The sequence below is a fragment of the Buteo buteo genome, chromosome 4 (genome assembly GCF_964188355.1).
Source record: "Buteo buteo chromosome 4, bButBut1.hap1.1, whole genome shotgun sequence".
Taxonomy (NCBI): Eukaryota; Metazoa; Chordata; class Aves; order Accipitriformes; family Accipitridae; genus Buteo; species Buteo buteo.
The window spans coordinates 58213836-58229430 of NC_134174.1; the positions used below are offsets into that span (position 1 = coordinate 58213836).

General features: G+C 39.6%; 1 protein-coding gene across 5 annotated transcripts in view; it reads left to right on the forward strand.

Annotated features, from left to right (window-relative positions):
• Positions 1–15595, forward strand: part of ADD3 (adducin 3) — a 102768-nt gene that overhangs the window by 63264 nt on the left and 23909 nt on the right. For 4 of the 5 annotated variants that reach the window (XM_075026347.1, XM_075026348.1, XM_075026346.1 and 1 more), the window contains one exon: positions 11216–11439. In XM_075026347.1, the coding sequence (XP_074882448.1) occupies positions 11245–11439 (195 nt within the window). In that variant the 5' untranslated portion in view covers positions 11216–11244. Of the gene's footprint in view, positions 1–6426; positions 6656–11215; positions 11440–15595 lie in introns of those variants that run through there. The other variant, XM_075026349.1, reaches the window with a different exon arrangement.

Sequence of the window (15595 nt, forward strand, 5' to 3'; positions counted from 1 at the left end):
TAGCAGCTGTTAAAGCCCTACCAACAGTGCCTTCTCTCTGTGCCTCAATTTGTAGCTTGCTTTTTTTGAGTATTTACTAGAGTAAATGTGTAGCTTTTTTCTCGAGACGCCTGGGTTTTTTTCCATGCTTCTCATGGCCAGTCAGTGGCAATGTGCTTGCTGTACAGTCAGGCCTGGGCTTGGCTGGCATAATTTGTCTCACACTTTCATTGATGCCTAAAATTACTATTTTTAAACTACAATTAAAAACCCTGAGACAACAATAATGTTCCAACTATGCCTGTTCTTCATATGTGAAATCAGTATATACAATTGTGTTGTTTTATCTAAAACTTCCTTAGTTTTTTACTATAGCTATCATAAATCAGCTTTTTTGAAATGCTGTAGCTTTCTGTTTAACATGAGGATGTATGTACAAGTCAGTAAAATGTTAAAATTCCTTTTTTGAGAAGCTACCCAATTTATTTTGACATGGTCAAGCTGATATTGGTGTATTAATGTGACTTGTGTTATTGTTCCTTATTTAAAGTTTATAGTAGAGTAATTCAGAGATCCCACGATGAACTGGGGGTAATCGTGCAGGGTGTGGTACATAATACAAATAAAGATACAATTTGTCCTGAGAACTTTATGATCGAAGGCCTGGTGCAATTTCACCTTTTCTTCAAGTCTCCAGTTACGAATGTCCCCACTGAGGTTATCTGTTGGCTGGGTTTCCCATTCCTCGCTAATGAGTTACGGAGGGTGCTGAGCTGCAATTGTGTATGGTCACTGCGTGGTGGTGGTCTTAAATGGGGTGTAGACTGAGCTGTCAGTGGTGGTAAAGGTTAGGATTTGATGTGAAGAGGAGGAACTCCAGGGGTTTGGGGTATAAAAAAGTTTGGCTGTGTGCTCCCATGCACGAGATCGGTTGTTCATGTAAACATTTGTAAAATCCAGCAGTTGCCTCGTGTCGATCATCAGGGTTACCCACCACCACAGTCTCTGACCCTCCAGCAAAACCCAGGAGGCAGCTGCTTTGGCCATGACATTTCTCAGGATAATCAAACTGCCATAAATCAAGAAGGCTTTTGATGTGCCATGGGATCAGTAAGACTTTTCCCTGCTATCCAATGTCACACGTTGTACCAGTGACCAAGGAGGGCTCTTGCAGATTGCCAGGAGTAGCCCTCGTTACTCCAAATGGTGCTTTCCAGGTTCGTGTAAATGGGATTTTTTTAAAAATTATTTACATAACAAACTTGGTTCTTCTACTCCATAACTCTGTGTAGCTCTGCGTAAAGAGTGAAATTGTTTCCCCTTGCATCTGTGCAGCTCAGAGGCAGCCCAAGAAAAAAGTCACCAGAGGAAGTTGGAGGCTTCGCATTGCAAAAGAGGGAGAGGAAGACCGTTGCAAAATGCGAAAGGTTTTGGCTGCAATCAGCTTTTCCAGTTACATGTTTTTTTTCTCACAGATAAGTTCTTAGTTTATACTGTGGAGGAACCTAGGTTTCATCTTTTTCAAAGGATTTAGGGAGATTTTTCAGCCATTGCTTGTCTATGTGTGGGGGTTATGTGTTTGCGTACTTTCACAGCTTAATACGGATAAGTACTAACAGAACGTAATCTTTTAATTTAGCTCTCTGTTGTCTACTGACTCATGAAATATTTTTAGATAACTTAGCCACAAGTGATTATGTAGCTAAGCAGAGATAAGTCTTAAAAAAAAAACCAAAAAAAAGGAGGGGGGGTGCTTTTTATTGTCTTAAAGTTGAAATATTTTGGAAAACACTACCCTACTTTTTCATTACCAAGGTCCCAGATATTTCTGAAACCACATGAAGTCAAAATACTGTACTTCCCCCCACCTCCCCTGTAATCTACTCTGTCCCTTTGTAGCATGACTATGAACAGGTTCATGAGAACCAAACGTTGGAGCTGCTTTGGTGCTGCAGCATTTGCATTTCATCAGAATCCTTAAAATCAAAAGCAAAAAGTAGTTATTCCTATTGAAAACTGATATTTATGTCTTACATCTTCATTTCTGGTTTTATAATAAAACTGAAGTACGCATTTGGGGTTAAATCTCCCTGACATTATTTTGAGGGGTTCCCTGACTTACGTAAGGTCAAACACAAATAATACAATTTTTGCTCTGCAAGTATAGTTTACTTGCATCCCTTATTGATACTAACTCTGCAGGGTATCAGTTAGTGTGGGGAATGGATAAATACAGGACATTAATTCCCAGTAAGTGCTGAGACCACTGATGGATTCTTTGAAATATGTAAATATTTGCTAACAATATTTATTACATTTGTTCCAGGCATCCAAATGGGTTTGACATGGGTGGGTAAATGCTGTCATCTGTAAAAGGGGGGTAACAAAATAGGGTCAGCAGGAACTGAAATGCACTGCCAGTCTGGGAGAGCCCATCAGGGCCGTGGTGACCCATGAGCCAACTCTCTGAAATGGGCTGCGCTGCTGGGAGACATGCAGGAGTGTCTGGACCCCCCTGTGGTCCCGTGGCCTGCTGGCACGCTGGAGTTACGCAGGCATTCGTGTGCTTTCATCAGCTAGAGCTACTGTTGAGAGATTACTGTAATAGGTATGTTCTTAATATGCTTCTCAAAGTGATTAAATTTGGATGCATAGTTTATTCTCTGTGTTTAAGCTTCAAGGTAGCATTGGGAAAGAGCTAGTGCTTTTATTTTCATTTGGATTTGCCACTTCCAGAGGAGACTTGAAGTCTTGCAAGTTGAGCACTCCTGCTGCCTGTGAGCTGGCTGAGTGTGGTCATGAGCAAATGCTGCACCAAAGCAGTGGCACTGCTGCCATCGCTGTGCTGGCTGGCTCCTCTGCCACAGATCTGCTGCATTCAGATCCTTCTTCTTTGTAGAAGTCCTAAACACTGTAAGGGAATACAGCTTCAGAAAGCTTGCAGCTTGAAAATCTGCAGTAATTCATGCTGCTGTGGTCCTTACCAAATCCTCTGGAGCAGTGGAAGTGGGAGGAGGTTTTCTGCGAGCGGCAGGTGAATTTTTTCCCTGGAGGAAAGTGGAAACGAGCAGAAAAATGTTAAAGGGGGGGAAGTAACTTAATTTCTGTTGGTTTTCAGTGCTTTGTGTGAGAGCAGCGTTTTGCATGTACCATAGGGAGAGGTTTCCTTTTCCCTGGCAGCTTCTGTACGTCTCCTTAGCTTTCTGCTACAGTGAGGACACTCTTCCAAGACAGCAGTCTTGCCTTTGTGTAGAAGCAGGTTAATTAAGCTTGGTGTTCAGATATTTTTTGAGTGATCTCATATGTTGTGCATGAGATTTTAATTTAATGCTGCTATAGAAAAACAGCTTAAACCAAGAGAAACTTACATTCTCATCATGGAACTCATTCTTATTGTGCTTTTTTGTGAACTTCAGTATAACATAGAAGATGAAAGAAAAACGGAGGAAAAGTGGTTGTGAGGTAGGACTGACACGCTTTTCAAGTCTAGTGAGTACAGAAACTATTTACAGTTTAACAAATAATTTAATTTATTAGCTCTTCTGGTGTTTTTACTCAATTTAAGGAGGTGCTTTTTTTTAAATTGCCTTAGAAATAGTTCCTGTCCACAGACTCCACACCATTTCGTAGGACCAGTCACCCTGTGTACCCAAGCAGAAGTGACAACTATCAGCACTCCAAAGTGCAGCTTAATGTTGTTTCAAAGAATGTGCATACAGTTACATATGTAAATAAAACTTACGTATGAGCTAAATATAACTTGGCTTTAAAACTGTTCCTGGTAAATTGCAGTGAAACAGGTAGTTATTAAAAATAACAAATAAATAAAAGGGGGAAATATAACTACTGAAGAGAAAACTTTCTTTTAAAGGAACAAGTTTAGGGAAAGGGAAAAACCAAACCATTGTGATATCTGCTGGTGACTGACCTCTTCTCTTAAAGCAAGGTTTTAGTGACAGAATCTATTGTGTCTCTTTTTAAAGTTACAAATTAATTGTTTTTATTTGCTTGTATCATACTGTTACTGTTAACTGCTGTGGCAAACTGTGTCCAGCAGTAGAAGAGGATTTATAGTGAATAATCAACGTGTCACATGAATTGCCCTTTACCACTCTGACATTTCAGTGCTTTCTCATGTTTCTCATAGTGCAGCTGCCCCCTTCCTGGTGCGATGCAGGAATACCTATATGCATCACTTCACCAACAAACTCTGAATTCCTCCTCTGTTAGTTCTCTGTAAACAGTTTGCTTGTGTGACAGGGTTTGTTCTGACTTTAATGTTTTGTGTGAAGAACAGTATAATCTCAAAATGTTCTTACTGTCTGCACAACCTTAAAGTAAAACAATACTAGTAAAACAAGAAAACATCATTTTATGGAGTGAAGCAAGGAAGGCCCTATGCTGCTGATGGCTCAAGGGTCACACAATACAGCGATGGAAAGAGCCCAGTTACGTACAGGCTTTCCTCAGCACAGGAGGTTTGATACTGGGCAAGACAGACCTTGGATCTGAACTCCAGAGGTTGTTGTTTTGAGACTGGTTTTGTCTTTTACCATACTGTCACCCAGAAAAAGGTAACTGGATAACTCATTCATCAAGGATTCTCTCCATCATTAAAAACTGTCACGCAGCAGTGAAGGAATAACAAAATGTGAATGATTAAAGTAGTTTGGTTCTACAGGGTTAAGCATACAAGTTCATTTATGAGACTTAACACATGCAAATAGCATTTATAGCCATGTGGTGGAGCATATTGGATACATCAAACCATCATTCTAGGCTTGGGTTTTGTGGGTTTTTTTCCCCCATTGCTTGTGCTGCAAAATGTTGGCAGTCTGGCCTGCAAATGTGGAGGTGCAGACTGCACCTGCTACAGGACAGGTGCATTATAAGGAGCCTTCCTTAACAGAGGTAAAATGTTACATCTTCAATTAAAGGTAAAGGTATAACCCTGATATTCTGGGTGGCTGTCAGCAACCCACTATGTTATCTCACTTTTTGATAGTAAAGAGTAGCTGGCTCAGGTCCAGTTTACACTGAGTAAAGTATGAGTTGCACAGCTTGAATATTTATGTTGACTTTAATATTGCACTATATAATTGGGCAAAAATAATGCTTTGGATTTAACACAGAAACACAAAAAAACAAGGTTCAAATACACTCAGGTTCTTATTTCTTAGGAAAAATGTATACTGCTGCGACATAGTCTCTTTAATGTGGCATCTGAAAGGAGATGATTATTTTATTAGCTTACTCTGTTTAAAAACAGAAGGATTTAAATAAATACGCAGCACTGGATTAGAAGATTTGATTTGTAACCAGTTTGGGCTGACAAATTGTTTATGGCTGCATTGCTACTGGAAGAAGCTGTATTAGACACCCCCGTATCATCACTGTCTTTGTTTCAGAGCAAACATTTGTGTAGCTATGCAGTTAACTGGCTGGGGGAACTGATACAGCTGAAAATAAATCAATTTTAAAAAAAAAGAAGTTAAAAAACAACAACAACCAAACACCAAAAACCACCAAACAAAACAAAACAAAAAACCCCAAAACCTTAAACCCGACCAAAGAGTAGTTTCTTCTACCAATTCCACCATCTGACCTTACAAACATTTGCTGATATGAATCTGAAGAGGCGTTACAGGGAGAAGGATTGAATGGCTGGGAGGGTTGGGAGAAGGTATGACTAATTTATTTTTTAATGCAAATACTACCTTGTGTCAATTTAAGGGTGTAGTTTGATAGTTTGACTTGAGTGCTAGCGTACAGAATCACTGTATATTAGTAAAATCAGTTAATATAATTTTGAACAAATGCTACCTATCTAGTGTAGCAGAAGTATTTTTGGTTCCACAAACTGCATTTACAAAATGCTAATGTCTGAACATACAACTTAGTCATCTTACCAGTGTGTAAGCTGAGACTGATAAATGAAACCCAAACCTGCTGCAACATTAAAAGAAAAAGAAAAATCTGTCGATGCATTGTCAGATATTTATGGTATTTGATGTTCTGATCAGGAGAATAAAAAAAAATAAATTAATTTTGAGGTGTTTATTCAAATATTTTTTTTGCCCTAGAACAGATGCAATTACTCAATTACATGTCATTGCTAAAATTTATAGGAGGGAGGATGAACAGTTGACTTTCTAATGCCAGAAGATCACGATGATGACCCTCATCTTGGTCCCTATTCTCCTATGTATTTTCCTGTCCCTCTTAACCATTCCCTCATATTCCTTAAGCGTGCTTCTTTCTGCCAGCTTGCTTATGTAGCTGACAGTGTTGGCTAAAGCCAAGTCTTTGATTCAGACTGGAACTTGCCTGTTTCATAGGGAGGCTGGAACTGAGATCAAGAGACACCCAGTTTGCTTCCAACAAGTCTGCTGGCAGACAAGATACTGGAGGGGGGAAGAAAGAGCAGACTGTTCCTTAAAAACAAGCAGGCAAGAAATAGCAAGAACAGAGTAACACAATGTGCTCCTTAAAAAAGAAATGCTCAGATGCTGTATAGTCTAGCTTGAGTGCTCAGACCTGAAATCAGCCATACCAGTTAATGATACAGTGTGCACACTGCTGGTTTGCAGTGCTGGAAACTCTCAAACAGATGGATTGTACTGCATAGAGAAAATGAGGATGTCTGAAACCAGCCATAAAAAAATCAGCATAAAAGGTAGGTTAATGATTCGTTGCTAGGTGATTTAATGATTTGATTGCTTTTCTGTTGGTCTGTCTGATGGTGGTATTTATTTTTACATATATTCTGTACATTATGAAATATATAAATATATCAAGTCAGTGCTTTCTGGGCTGTTCTTTGGCAAGATGAATTTTCCTTGCATCTGGTCTTTTGCTTTTTTCTTTTTTTCTTCAGTACTCCTTGTTTCTCTGACCTCGTTATTATTTTTGAGCTGCTTTTCTGATTTGACATTGAAAACAGTTATTCCAACAAAAGCAGCACAGCATGTTACTTGGACTTTACAAAGTGTCAGGTGGGGATGCTCAGAACTTAATGTTGCAGCCTAAAATCAACAGTTCCAAGTTCCTGGAATAAATTGGAAGCTTTTGTTAAATAAAACTTACTTCTAAGCAGAGAAATGTATAGCCTCCTGACAGAGGTGGAACATTCTACTTTCTCTCTGTAGCCCAGTTACAGGTATAAAATACAGAACGGAACATGGAGGCCAAAACCCATGAGCGCTATGTAAGGCATCAAAGCACAGGAGGACATGACCTGTTTTCTTTTGTAGCAGTATCAGAGTTCAGTTCAGCATGAACCAGGAGGGCATAACTAGACAGGAGGAAGCAAGAGTTAGATTAACAAGTTACCCTGTAGTAAGAGCTTTTAAGCCTCTTTGTTTCACAGGTCCCTAAAAGTATTTTCAGCAGAGATGGAGATTCTGTATAACAAAAACTTACACATGCTGACTTGCTCTTCTTAGTTTCTTTTGCCCCCCATTGGAGTAGCTGAACCATAGGTGGGAAAACTGCTCTTCTGTATACTTGGAATCTCTTTTGACATGACAGCATATGCATGTTAGGCCAAAATGTGGGCTAAAATGTGTCTCAGCTGAGTAAGAGTGATGGCTCTCACCAGATCAAAATCAGATCCCAGTTTAGGTTTGATTTCTCTGTGTATCTTTGTCCTTTCTGACCCGTCTAGATACAGTGTCTTGTTGCTATAGGGGCGTATGGTCTCTCATTTCCACCTGTGCCTCAGTTTCTGGAACCACTTATACTTATGCCATATAGCATGCATAAGAAACATCAGCTAGTACTGCTCAGGAAGATGGTAGCTCATTTTCTGTAATCTATGAACATCGCTGGAAGGGGTGGAAGCCAAAAGTAGCCTTGCAGGAAAGCTGATTTTTTTTTTTTTTTTTTCTCTATTCAAAAGAATCTTCCCCAAAAATGTGGAGGGGGAGAGAATCCTTTATCACAATTCATAGATTTTGAGCTCTGGATTTTCTGTAAATACTTACTTCTATGTCATTGCCAGTCCTGTGCTGAGAAGGAGGTACAGATTTTTAGATCCCCAAAAGCTGAGCACATTTTTAACAAATATCCTCTTTAAAAAAAGAAAAAATCAATGCAAGATGCAAATAAATAATAAAAGAATGGCTGATTTGTTTGAAAATTTTCCAGTCAAATAGTAGGGGTTATATGAGAGTCAGCCTGGGCACAACATAGTAGGCATTGAACTGGACCTAGTAAGAACAACTGGACCCAATACCCATATTATGTTCAGTAATGGAGGAGTTTTTGTAGTCCAAGGACTTTAATGTTGTAATCTTAATGGCTAGAGGTAACAAACCAGTCTGAAAGGAAAGGGGAAAAAATTAAGTCCCAAAGCAATTAGAAAAATTTCTTTTGTGGATTTTAGGTATTGCCAGCCACATTTGTGTCTTTTTACAGATGAATGAGCTTTTCTGTCACTGTAAGAATGAATTGTAAAGTAACGGACTTGAACTAATTATGCTCTGTAAACCTACAATAATAACTATAAAAGTTTTTTGAAGTTCAGACATGCGTGTAGTTGGTGCAGCCAGCCAAGTGGATCAGCAGTTAAGCAACAGTTTGCCACTTGGGGTTAACGGGATTCAGGAGCATTTTAGGAAAAACAGTTGGATAAGGTAACTCCTGGGAAGATGTAACTGAAGAGCAGGAGTCACGGATTCAAGCAAGGTTCTTGCCATCTGCATTTCTAGATTGCTTTCAGTTACCAGCAGGTGCTGGAAGGTGTCTGTTCTGACTCAGATGGAGGTATTTACCCCAACACAGATGGAGAACAGTGTAGGTTGAGAGGTCTGGTCTCAAGCTCTTCATAAGTTGTGGCATTTGGAGAGTGTGCCCATCATCTTGTGTCTTCTCATGATGCTTTTTTTCTTTTGCTTCTTAAACCCTGCCATTTGGGGCAGGGGGAGAAGACCTTAATGTTAATACAGTAACATTTATAAGGGTATCTATTCTAACTTGAACAGAGGGAAGCTGAGCTGTGGTCATATCCCCAAATGCTGTCCCAAGAGGTTTATCCTTCTGCTTCAGTGTTCCCAGCTAGAAAAGGCAATAGTTCATTCTTTAGAAAAACTTTAGCCCCTTTTATACTTCTACTAGATTTTTCCCAAACCCTCACTTCCTTGAAGCAAGTCCCTTATCTTCTCCCCAGCATCCCCAAATTGATCACATGTAGAGGGCTTACTGGTGGTCAGTCAGCAAATACTGAACGAACTTGTACTGCACCCAAGCAGCAAATGCAAAACTCACCAGTACGCTTCCACAGCCTCTGAAACAAAGTCATCGGAGTCCATGGAGCTTGTCTCCAGGATGCGAATTATACATCCCAGTACATGGTACATTCATTCAGCATGCCAGGTACCTCCTGGAAGCTCTGTGTGCGCAGCTGGATAATGTTGCATCCCAGATTGTGTTTTCTCCCTCAAAAAAAGGGGGGGGGCAGGGGGGCATAAGAACAAAAACAATTACAACCTGTAGTGATTGTTTTTTTAGAAGGGTGTTAGTTGTATTGCATCTCAATCCCAAATTTTATTGTAATCTGTAATACATGAGAAAATCATAGACATGGTTTTCTTACACCTTACCTGCTAATGCTATCCCTGTTCTGTAGCTGATATCTGTCTGGTTTTCTGTCTGGGGTTTCATATTTGGTACAGTGCTGCAGTGCCCCAGGATTTCATCCTTGCGCTCTCCCTTGCAGCGTGCCAGCAAAGCCATTTGGGTGTCAGTGTGGGAAACTGGCTGAAAACCAATTTGCATCCTCCTGCCAGCCTGGTTCATGACATGGCTGAGCAGCTGAGGGTGCAGCATAAGGACCAAAAGGGCTTGTTGCAGGCAGAAGGAGGGCTTGGGCTGCTGAAACTGGTTTTAACAGGGCTTCTAGTTGTTTCGTCTGGAAGATACGCGAGGTTGTAGTTGGAGGAGCTCAGTTGCTCCATGTCAGTTTGCTATTCGCAGAATACCCCAAACAGTAGTTGTACTGACCCAAACGAGGAATGGGTGAACTGTGCCATGGAGCAAGGACGCTTTAAACCACTGATACCATAATGTCAAACCACACTGTTTAATACTGCTCGACAACTCTCATTCCTTCATGTTTGGCTTTTTTTCCTCTGAAGATGTGAATTATTTATGTACTAAATACATTTGCATGCAAATATTTTTATATTAAATATATTATTGAATGCAGATATTTGCATGTTAAAATGTATTTTCATAATACACTATCTCTTCCTACAAATCTTGATTCTCTTTGTTCCTCAAACCTGAGAAAAACGTCCTTCTTCAGTACCCATTTGAGGAATGGTGTTCCTAAGTGTGCTTCTGAGCCTGATTCTTTGTATGAAAATTCAGGTGTCTGCTTTTTTGCTTTTGATCCAGTACTGTTTGTGTTTACAAATGCTTATCAGGGTTTTTTTAATGACATTTTAAGCATAGCTTTCTACCAAGACATGAAAGGGGGGTTTTGTTGTTGGTTTTTTCCTACTGTAACGAGCTTCAGTGAGGATCTTTGCATACAATTGCACACAAGAGGAGAAAATCTAAAACTCAGCTATTTGCCGTGGATGCAGCCTCAGTCCTGTGCAACCTAACATACAACATATATTTTGTGCAATTCCCTCGGTGTCTCGAGTGTCTCCTGAAAGTGCAGGCACCAGCTGGTACTCTGCAGAGATCCCCTAGCAGCCTTTCAGTGGCCCACTGTCTTGTCTTTAAGCTGGGGTTACGAGATGCTTTGGAAATGCTGTATGTGAGGAATGTCTTCATTTGAGTTGGGAGATGAGCTCTGAGCAGATTTTAAACAGAGGCCCCGTCTTCTGGGTGTGTTTCCTTGAACATGTCAGGAAGGAGAGCTATATAAAAACCTTGAGGGGGTGATGAGTGCAATATAAAATGATACAGGGAAGTTTGTTGTAAAATATATTATGGTCATTTCAAATGTCATAACTTTTAATTGTATGCTGTTGATTTTTTTTTTTATTTGAACTTGAATAAAGATGGTTAAGTGGTATCAGAGAACTCATGAATGGTTTTTAAACACTTTTCTAGAATTTTTCCTTGGTTTTCTAATAATGATAATTATTCACTTGTTCTCCTCTCATTTTAGATGTTGTTCTGCAGAGATGAAAAAGAACATTATTTGTGTCCAGACTTGGAAGTTAGTTTCAATGCCCTCCTTTGGATGGTTAATCATTCTTCCCTCTTTTATTTGTTTCAGGTGAAGCCTACCATCTGCAGGGTTGAAGCATGAGTACTGATGCCAGTCAGGTGGTGATCACTACTCCTCCCCCAGCCACGATGCCTCACAAAGAGCGGTACTTTGATCGCATCAATGAGAATGACCCAGAGTATATTCGGGAGAGAAATATGTCTCCTGACCTGAGACAGGACTTCAATATGATGGAGCAAAGGAAGAGGGTCACTCAGATACTGCAGAGCCCTGTGAGTGGGATTAAGGGGGGGTGAGAACAAGAGAGTGTTATTTTCTGAGATTCCCGATTAACTTTTTGAGACTTAGAAATCTACGTCACAGCTAGCTAGAATATCTCTGGACTGTCCTCTAAGAAGAGTCACCAAATAGATTATCCAGCATTTTGTTTGCATAGTGTTTTGTCTGTGAACAAGCAGCCTTTGTTGTGTTGTTTTTTTCTCCTGATGCTTTTATATTCTTCATTGCTTCATTGCAGTATTACAAAAAGATCTGGCTGGCTGCAGGGCACTTAATTAAAACTTAGGGGCAGGGAAGAGAGTGAAGGAGTCACTGGTCAAATAGGAACAAATTAGAGCATTACGTGGTGTTCTGCTTTCTGTGTTTGAATATTAACCTATCATTTGCATCAGGAATGCTTTAATTAACATTTATAATTGGGTTAAGTTTGTTTAAAAGCTAGACTATGTGTTCTTCTCATGTCCCTGGGAGTGATCATACCTATACTTGGCCATATTAGCACTCACCTACTGGTTGTGTAAGTTCAGTACTTGTGTAGGCTACATATAAAACTATTAAATCTGTTGAACCACTTTAATATTAGTTTTAATTTATATTTTAATACATGTATGCTTTGGGTTTAACCTGATGAATGCATTGGAAAGTAATACTGTTGCCTTGAGTATTTTGAAGCCATAGGGAGTGACTAAGGGCTGCTAGGGTGAGTCTTTGGGGGTGTTGGGGTGTAACACGAGTAATGAGGATAACAGGACTGGGAAGGGGTTAAGAAGCTTTACAGATTCTTCTCTCTTCAGTTCCTCTGTAAGTTGGGGTGCTTCTTCTGTAATTTTTTTTGAAGCTTTTCCATATGTAATGAGATTGCAAACAGCTGTTAGTAATCACCCTATTATAGTCATCCATGAATAACAGGATTGTTTGCTGAAGTGTTGTGGAGTGTCTCTTGGATCTGCATGTTGCTCTGAGTATAATGTGAACCTGTTGACTAAGGAATTTATTACTTTCAAGTCAATTTGTGCAAGCTTGGTTTTGTAGCCAAGCTCTTTTATAAAGAAAATACTCTAAGGAGGTATTGCATAATGCTTTAATCATGATAATTTTATGTTAAACATGCCATTGTAAAATGTGATCTCAGTCTGCTCCTTCCTGTTAAAATATTCACATTATGAGTAGCCAGGACTCACAGGAAGGACTAGATCTTTAGCCTAACAGATAAAAATAAGTTAGATCTTGTTTAGGTTAGTATGTGTGTTATTTTTTGGTCCTTTCGATGGCAGTATTGAATCTGATGAGCATAACTGTTTCCTTAACATTTTGGGGGACCTTTTGCCAAGTCTGCCAAACGCAATAAATATACCATTGCCACAGCCTCTGTTTTTTTTAATAGATGCAGCATCAGCATGCAGATTTTAGGAAGGGGGATGAAGAGGAGCAACCCCTGAGTCTAGGTGACTGTTTTAACAGAAGGTTAGGGGACAAAGAGCCGCTGGGCTGCTTTTAGTGTCCTGCCGCAAGAGAAGCTGAGCCCAGCACTTTTTGGAAACTGGCTGTTTGGAACTGCCAGTAAGTTGCAAGTTTTTGTTGTGCAAGGGAACAGTTGTCCAAATAAGCCAGGGGCCTGCTGCCTGCTTGGCTTTTGGCATCTGCCAGGGAGAAGCAGGAACAGGGGAGCTGAGTGTGTGATCAGGCAAAAAGAGGAGATGTCTGAGCTACTAGTTCCCCTCAAGTATCTCCTTTTATTGTTTCTTTTCTTGATACAGGAAAATTCAGAGGAACCCTGCTATGATTTCTCATGTGAGGAAATAAAAGCATTTTTAATACAGTATCTGTGGCTGAATGTCCATCAAACTTTATGACTGATTTGGGGATAGAAACAGCATTATTTCTTCCAGGTTTCAGGTGCGATGTGCCATAGTGTTCCTGAGAGTCAGGACTGAAACCAATTACCTTGTCTCCTCCTGAATATAATATTTGTCACAAAAGAGCCAGAAAGCATTTTTCCTGTTACTAGTCTGTGTAACACAGATTCAGGATTGAACTAACAAGTATTGTGCGCAATGTTTTTGTTCTATAGCTGCAGAATTACATTGCATTAGAAGTTTGCACAGAACTTTGTTCCTTCTCTGGTTTATTCCAGTCAACAAGGAAGAAATGGTTTGAAGGTGTTTGGAAGAAGAGGAAGAGAGGTTATCAGACACATTTTAAAGAAGAGCTTGCTTGCTGGTCTTCACCCAGTCTTAGATATATGCATTTAGATCAGAGAAATAGTCATTGACTCATCTTCTGGCAAGTATTAGTAAATATGAGGTGTAAGTAGCAAGGATAATACCTTTCTTACACAAGCATGTATGGACTTGCGATGAGCTTGTTTGAACATGCGCTTTCTCTGAGCCAAGGATTATGGTGTAAAACGAAAGGGTTAATCACTGTCATATACTAGGAAGCTTAGGTACTGATTTAATCTGTTTTATTAACAAGCTTTTTTTCTTTCTTTCAAGTAGGAAAATCTAAATCCTTTAGCAAGAAAATAAATTAGAGAATATATTTCACGAACCATGGTATATTTTGTGCAGTGCATGTTATCGTAAGGGCTACAGCCCTGACCAGACATCTTCAGACATCAAACTGCTGCATCTCTCTGATGTGCTGTTTAATGCACATATTGATGTGCAATCTGACTACTCCTCTCTGATGTGCAATTTCCTTTTCCCAAATTAAATAATTTAAAAGCTACTGGAAAGCTATTCCCATTACCTCCCATGTTTGCTAATGTCTTAGAGTCTGTTCATAATAAGTCTTAAACAAATTATAGGAGTTTTATGACTGCTGCCCATGAAGAATGTCCTGACGTTATCAGTGAATTCTCAGACATGTTTGCTTAATGCTGCATGTAACCTATGAGCATCTGACAGCCTGGAGAATCTGATAGGACTAGTGCCTTTGTTGTTCTGTGTTTGTTAGAAAGGTGGAAACAAAGTAAGATCAGCTGGGTCTGAGCAGCCTGATAGCATCCAGAGGTACTGCTGGCCAATCTTTAAGATAAAGCCATTTAAGTTTATTTCAGTAATGTCTGCACATTGAAAAGGTTCACGTACTGTGTCATTATTTTTAAAGGAAAGGTACTCCATCTATGCAGTGGATTAATTTTATTGCTTTACATGGTGTCTGAGATACTTGACCTAAAGTACATCCAAAATTTGGAAAGATGGGGCTGTAGGGGGTTTTTTTTGGGGTTTTTTTTAGATTTTCCAGCTTAACTCTGAAATTAGAAACAGTTTTGTCTCTTTATATGCTAAACAATAATATATTGCTTGTTACGCAGAGTAACTATCTCTTTCAAAGAGTGAACACTTGTTGGCTGTATCATCAAAACCCTTATTTCAGTTATGGTGTACAAGTCCTTCTGGTATTTCTCTGGTGCCCTCACCATGGCAACCAGAAGCTTCAAAAACACTTTTTTAAAAAAAAGGCAATGGTTGCGCAGTTATGGTGTGTGAAGACTGAACAGTCAGTTCAGCATTGAGGAGCTGCATGAACATATAGAAGGGAGAAACTCCTTGCAGCCCTTCTGGAGTGGCCAGGGAAAGTGTTGGGTGTTTCTGCAGGCAGGCAGCAATGCCACACTGGTGCCACTGAAGTGAGATCATGTGAAACAATTATCTAACCAGCAGGAAAGCTAACTACAGGCCTTAGCTAACAGGACTGTGTGTGTAACCTGACAGGAAATTATGATCACTGCTTAAACTGCATCAAGGAGTACCTTACATCCACTTTGTATCACTGTATTTGAAGAAAAGCTACAGTTCAGAGTGGAAATGGGAGAGGATGCATTCTTATAAATAAGATATACTGTTATATGAGATATATTTCATTATTTTTACTGATGTAAGAAAAAGTTGGAGTAGTCAAATTTGTGTATGAAGTGATGAGTTGAACAGCTGAAATATGTAAACATAAAAATGCCCAGTTATTGGAATTTAAATGCCCGGTTTATGTTTTGAATTTACAAGTGAAAGTTTCATGTGGCTTGTCAAGACCCATTAAATGTGCACTTGCTGTTTTTACATATGAAACACAGTTATTTGGAGCTTGTTTGGTTTTAAGTTGAGCAATTTGCTGGCGGGATCTCACCATGCATTGCTTTAATTTCAT